Here is a 7,265-nt window from a genome sequence, read left to right on the forward strand (position 1 = left end):
ACGACTAGACCATGCTCGAGCATGGTCGTGCGACCTCGGGAACATTTGAGCGGGATTTTTCCCAAAATGGTAGCAAACAGGGTCAACAATCAAGAAAGTGGTTCTGACACTTGCCAAGCACGACCGTGCCAAAAGGTGACATGGTAGTGCCAAACGCACAGAGTTTAAATACGAGTTCCTAGCTCATTTGCAAGGGAGTTGGAGCATTTTGGTGACTTTTTCTCTCAAGAATCTGGTCTTGGAAGCTTGTTGGAGCCAAGAGGAAGCCTTGAAGAGGACTAAATCACTTGAAGATCTACTCAACCACCATTTTAATCTTGTCTTTAACTTGGTTAGCTTACTATATTATGAACAATTTATGTTTCTTTGTGCTTGATTTGGTATTCATGAGCCTTATGGGCTAAACACTTGTGTTGTCTAAACTATGTTGAAGCTTATGAACATATGATAATATGGAAGTAGATGTGATGATTGTTCTTGTTAATCTTCATGTTGTTACTTAGTCTTGTTCTTGGAATTCATATGCATGCTTAAAGTTCTTGTTCTTGAATGTTTGCTCATAAGTATTTACATGTTGTGTTGGAAAGCCCATGTAGAGATTATGATTATTGAATCTTGTTAACTTGATAGTATGATTCATAACATGAAACTAGGAATGGTGAGTGCTAATGTGATATGAACAATGATTTGAGCTTGTGTGTGAATTCTTGCATCTAGATTTGGAAAGATCAAAAGTATGTTTATATGGATTCTATAGTTTGTGTTCATGTTAGGTTGATGATTTAGGCCAAAGTTGTTAGCTAGCATGACCATGCTTGTGGTTCATATCATGAACATGATGATAGTGCCAACTACTTAAAACCAAGTTAGCGTGATTAGTGTGTTTCTCATATTAGTTTTCCCTAATTTGTAGAGTTAGGAGTTTTGACAAACAAATAACTCATGATTAAAGATTAACATCAACTTAGCAAGTGAGCTTAAAAGAATAATTTTTAGGTGATTAGAATGTTAATTCATTTTTAATTTTCCTAAGAATTATAGACTAGGAAGCCTTAATTGGGAACTTAGTTAAATCTAGAACTTGCATCATCACAAGTCTTCCACCTTGTTGTCATATGTTTGTTAGTGGAAACTTAGTTTAGGCAACCCTTTCTTAGATATTGTTTTTTGTTAGAATTTTTAGTAGTTTATTTATTTGCATGCTAGTTTAGAAAAAATCAACCCAATCATTTGAAAAGGCTTTAAAGTAGCAAAAGTTTAGTATCGAGACACCGCATCCACGGATTGATATCCGGTTCTTACCGATTAGCTATATTACCACCTGACGGGTACACTTGCCCTTTGTGTGTGTAGTTAGTTTTAGGTGAAAAACCATTTTAAAACTAAATTTGTGTGAAGAAAAACTCAATTAAAAATATATATAATTGATGCACATCAAGTTTTTGGCGCCGTTGCCGGGGATGCGGTCTTCTTGAATACGATTCGAGTTACTTATTTAGCCATTGTGAAAAGTGTACAAAGTTTTTGTCTACTTGTTTTATTTGCCTTTACTTGATTATTTGGAAAAAAAAGAGAATATGATTATTTGCTAGTTGTTCTTGTTTTTGTATATATTTTGTGCATTGTGCTCCTTATTCCCTACAGGTCGTGCATGTCCTCAACCCCTGCTGCTGATATCGTTGAGCCTTCATCTGAGCCGGAGCGTGATCTTCGTCGGAGACTGCGGGAGCGGTTTCGCGTGGTAGCCGAGACGATTGAGACAGACGCGGCGGACGACGACACCTTCTACGAGGTTCGGGTAGACATTGCGGACGCGGAAGAGAATAGGATCTTGAATGAAATTGGAAAACCGTCACTTGATGGTTTGCCTGCGAGCATCAATGCACCGACAATCGACAATAATAATTTCGAGATCAAGGCTGGCACCATATCGATGTTGCAGAATGCGGTGCAGTTTTATGGCAAGGATCACGAGGATCCTAGTGTTCACATCGCGGGGTTTCTAGAGGTTTGTGCCACATTTAGGATTCGTGATGCATCACCGGATGCTATCCGCCTTCGGCTCTTTCCATTTTCCTTACGGGATGGAGCCAAGGAGTGGCTTCTTTCATTTCCAGCTGGATCTATCACTACATGAAATCAATTAGCTGAGAAGTTCCTTCAGAAATATTTCCCTCCAGAGAAAACTGTTCGGTTGAGAACCAAGATTCTGAACTTTCGTCAGGACGAGGACGAGTCCCTTTACGAGGCATGGGAGCTGTTTAAAGAGCTTATGAGAAAGGTTCCACATCACGGGTTGCCCAAGTGGCAACAGTGTCAGATCTTCTACCATGGTTTGGACAGTCAGGGACAGATGATGGTTGATACCTACTCGGGTGGTGATATCGGCACGAAAAATGCCACCGAGGCATTTGAGATTCTTGAAAAGTGTGCCGCGAAAAACCGGTCGCAACAGCCCCCGAGGGGAAAGAGTTCTCGGCAGGGAGTTCATCATGTGGCCGACTACACAGCCATGACAGCACGTATGGATGCCTTATCTTCGAAATTTGATCGAGTGATGGAAATGCACTCGAGAGGTTCTTCGAGTGGGGGAGCATATCAGGTAGGTGATTTTCTGACGGGAGAGATGTCACACGAGCATGTTGATTTCATGGGAAACCAATACCGTCCTCAAAACAATCCCTACAGCAATACTTATAATCCGGGGTGGAAGAATCATCCAAACTTTAGTTGGAAGCCCGATGCTTCTAACCAGCATCCACCCGGATTTGCTCCACGTCCCACAGCTCCAGCTCATGGAGCATATGGTCCACCTCGACCTCAGCAGGAACCTTCCTCTAGCGATTCTAGTGTGCATGATATGCTTAGTCAAACTTAGCTGGTCAAAACACTCAAAAAGCGGAGAATGAGAAGCGCTTTAGGGAGTATGACAGCCGTTTCACGAGGCACGAGAGTGAGTTGAGAAGCCAAAAGGCTTCCATGCAGACCATTGAGAACCAAGTTGGCCAGATTGCCAAGATGTTGTCTAAGAGACAACAGGGGGCCTTCCGAGCAACATAGAGCCAAATCCAGATGCTACTGCAAAGGCCATCACGTTGAGAAGCGGCAAGACCGCTCAAGCCATCCCTCCGGCTGTTTCAGAAAAACTAGTCGATGATGATGAGGTTGATGAGGAGATCGAGGCTGAGTCTCCGGGTGAGGTGCAACAGAGGCGAGTCCCAGCAAGTACCGCACGACCCAAGGAGCCAGTGAGAGAGTATGTCCCTCCCATTCCATATTCAGGGAGATTGAAGAAGCAGAAAATGGAAGAACACTATGGTAAATTCCTCGAGCTTTTTAAGCAACTTCATATAAATTTACCATTTGTCGAGGCACTTGCTCAAATGCCTAAGTATGCCAAGTTTCTAAAAGATATCCTATCCAACAAAAAGAAACTTGAGGAGCTTTCGCAGGTGACCTTGAATGAAGAGTGTTCAGCGGTTCTTCAGAACAAACTACTGAAGAAGATGAATGATCTTGGGAGTTTCACTATCCCGTGTTTGATCGGTAGTTTGTCGGTCAGCAATGCATTGGCTGATCTTGGAGCTAGCATAAACCTCATGCCATATGCGGTTTTTGCTAAGCTAGACTTGGGAGAGCCCAAGCCGACTCGTATGAGCATTCAGCTAGCCGACCGTTCAGTGAAGTACCCTCGAGGCATAATTGAGAATATGCTGGTGAAAATCGACAAGTTTGTCTTTCCTGTCAATTTCGCGATTCTAGACATGGATGAGGACAAAAATGTTCCACTTAGGTCACCCATTCCTAGCCACTGCGAGAGCCTTGATTGATGTCTGCACCCGTAGACTTACGCTTAGGGTTGACGATGAGGAGGTTACCTTTGACATTGGGAAATCCATGCAACACTCACAAAGTCAAGATGATACACTCTACTTCATTGAGACTATCGATACTTATGTGAGTGATCATCTTCATGCTACATTCGAGGAGGATGTTGTGGACACACAGCTGCTAGGAGGGGAGACTTTTGGTTCGCCCCGTGTGGACCGATTAGTTGAGGAGGTGACCTGTCTGATAGGTCACGCGTCTCCCCCGTGTCCCGAGGTTTTTGAGGTTGTGGATCACGTGACTGAGCCTAAAGCACGCCCTTCTATTGAGGATCCACCTTCGGTTGAGCTTAAGGAGCTTCCAGATCATTTGGAGTATGCTTTCTTGGAGGGTGAGACTCATCTTCCCGTTATCATTTCTGCCAAATTGTCGAAGGAAGAGAAGGATCGATTGCTTGAAGTCCTGAAGCAGCACAATAAGGCGATTGCTTGGAAGATTATGGATATAAAAGGGATCAATCCATCCTTTTGTACCCATAAGATCTTGATGGAGGAGGACTTTAAACCTGTAGTACAGCACCAGAGGCATTTGAACCCCAACATGCAGGAGGTTGTGAAGAAAGAGGTCATCAAACTACTTGAGGCAGGTTTGATATATCCGATCTCTGATTCACCATGGGTTAGCCCTGTACAGGTAGTCCCGAAAAAAGGAGGCATGGCAGTGGTGACCAATGAGAAAAACGAGTTGATTCCTACTCGTACTGTCACCGGATGGAGAGTTTGCATTGACTACCGCAAACTCAATGATGCCACGAGGAAGGATCATTTCCCACTCCCTTTCATTGATCAGATGTTGGAGAGGTTGTCGGGAAGGATGTACTACTGCTTCCTCGATGGTTTTTCAGGATATTTTTAGATTCCCATCTCTCCTGAGGATCAGGAGAAGACGACATTCACATGTCCCTATGGCACATTCGCCTACCGGCGGATGCCCTTTGGACTGTGCAATGCCCCGGCCACATTTCAGAGGTGTATGGTGGCCATTTTTCACGACATGATCGAGGACTCCATGGAGGTTTTCATGGATGATTTTTCTGTGTTTAGAAGTTCTTTTGATCAGTGTCTTGGGAATCTGAAAAAGATGTTGGCTAGATGTGAAGAAGCCAACCTTGTGTTAAACTAGGAGAAGTGCCACTTCATGGTGAAGGAGGGCATTGTGCTTAGGCACAAGATTTCACAGGCGGGGCTCGAGGTCGACCGAGCCAAAGTCGAGACTATTTCAAAGCTCCCGCCTCCCACATCCGTGAAATCTATTAGGAGTTTTATGGGTCATTCAGGTTTTTACCGGCGATTCATAAAGGACTTTTCCAAAATCGCCCGTCCCATGACTCAGCTCCTCGAGAAGGATGCCCGGTTTGTTTTATCCGATGAGTGCTTTCGGGCATTTGAGCTGTTGAAGGAGAAGTTGGTGAATGCCCCGATCATGGTTGCTCCCGACTGGGAGCTGCCATTTGAGTTGATGTGTGATGCGAGTGACTTCGCAGTCGGGGCTGTCTTGGGTCAAAGGAGAGATAAACACTTTCACCCGATTTACTATGCGAGCAAGACCTTGAATGACGCTCAGGAGCACTACACCACGATAGAGAAAGAGCTCCAAGACCATTGTGTACGCAGATCATGCCTTCGATAAGTTTCGGTCATATCTTGTCCTTTCCAAGACCATTGTGTACACAGATCATGCAGCACTGCGGTATCTTTTTAGCAAGCAAGATGCTAAACCGAGACTGATACGTTGGATTTTGTTGCTGCAAGAGTTTGATATTGAAATCCGTGATAAAAAAGGGGCTGAGAATTTGGCAGCCGATCATTTGTCTCGACTTGAGCATTCCGAGAAAAAGGAAACTCGTGGGCCTAACATCAATGACAATTTCCCCACGAGTTCCTCACGAGGATCGAGACTAGTGATGATTCCCCATGGTTTACTGACTTTGCAAACTACTTAGCTAGTGGCATCCTGATCAAGGGGATGACCCACCAGCAGAAGCGAAAGTTCTTTGCAGATGTCAAGCATTACTTCTGGGATGGCCCTTACTTGTTTAGGGTAGGAGCGGATCAGATGATCCGGCGATGCGTGCATGGTGACGAGGCGAGAGATATCTTACGCCACTGTCACGAAGGACCCAAGGGAGGCCACCACAGAGCGAACAACACGGCAAGGAAAGTGTTTGACGCCGGATTCTTTTGGTCGACTATTTTCCGTGATGCCCATGAGTTGGTGAGGTCCTGTGATGCTTGCCAGAGGGCGAGCAACATTTCTGCACGCCATGAGATGCCACAAAACGGCATCCAAGTTTGTGAGGTTTTTGACGTTTGGGGGCTAGACTTCATGGGCCCCTTTCCGACCTCTTTTGGTAACCGCTACATCCTAGTCGCTGTTGATTACGTTTCAAAGTGGGCTGAAGCACAGGCTTTGCCCACTAATGATGCGAGGGTAGTGGTGAGGTTTTTGAAAAAGTTGTTTGCTCGCTTTGGTGCCCCGAAGGCATTGATTAGTGACCGTGGGACGCATTTCTGTAATGCTCAGCTTGAGAAAGCATTGTCCCGATATGGTGTGCAACATCGATTCTCTACACCGTATCATCCGCAGACGAGCGGACAGGTCAAGGTTACTAATCGGGGTATCAAGTGGATCTTGGAGAAAACGGTTAATTCTAGCCGTAAGGATTGGTCCGAGAAATTGGACGATGCACTGTGGGCTTTTCGGACAGCCTACAAGACTCCTATAGGCAACACACTGTTTAAATTGGTCTATGGGAAGTCTTGCCATTTGCTTGTTGAACTCGAGCACAAAGCATATTGAGCTTTGAAGACATTTAACCTTGACATGGCTACTGCGGGTGAAAACAGGTTTTTGCAGATTCACGAGATTGAGGAGCTTAGGCACGATGCGTATGAAAGCTCCAAGCTGGACAAGGAACGTACTAAGACGCTCCATGACGCCCGCTTGAAGGACAAGAAAGAATTCCGAGTGGGTGATCGTGTGTTATTGTACAATTCACGTCTCAAGTTGTTTCCTGGTAAGCTCAAATCTCGGTGGTCGGGTCCCTACACTGTACGGTCAGTGTTTCCTTACGGGACTGTGGAGATAGGCCATGAGGATGGCCGGTTGTTCAAAGTCAACAGGCATAGGCAAAAGGCTTATGTTGGAGGGCCCGTTGACCCGAGTGAGGAGGTTGTTACCCTCCACCACAAGAACAAATGAATTCGGGGTGGTGAGTCTAGCTGAATACTCGTAAATAAACTTAGCATGTTCTTGTTATTATTATTTTTGTTATTATTTTTGTGTGTGGTTGTCTTTTTATTTTCAGGTTGCGGTTCGTTCTGGTCGGGAGGGATGTTAGAGCTTGTTGCCGGCTCTCAGGTATGTTAGTTCGGTTC

At 44.9% G+C, this 7,265-nt stretch overlaps 1 protein-coding gene across 1 annotated transcript; it reads left to right on the top strand.

Moving 5' to 3' along the window:
• Positions 1–2,272: 2,272 nt before the first annotated feature.
• Positions 2,273–3,830, top strand: LOC110875628. The gene is made up of 2 exons (XM_022123830.1): positions 2,273–2,849; positions 3,040–3,830. The coding sequence occupies exons 1-2, from the start codon at positions 2,273–2,275 to the stop codon at positions 3,828–3,830; spliced, it is 1,368 nt and encodes a 455-aa protein (XP_021979522.1).
• The last annotated feature ends 3,435 nt before the right edge of the window (positions 3,831–7,265 follow it).

Source organism: Helianthus annuus, chromosome 15 (assembly GCF_002127325.2).
Source record: "Helianthus annuus cultivar XRQ/B chromosome 15, HanXRQr2.0-SUNRISE, whole genome shotgun sequence".
Classification (NCBI taxonomy): domain Eukaryota; kingdom Viridiplantae; phylum Streptophyta; class Magnoliopsida; order Asterales; family Asteraceae; genus Helianthus; species Helianthus annuus.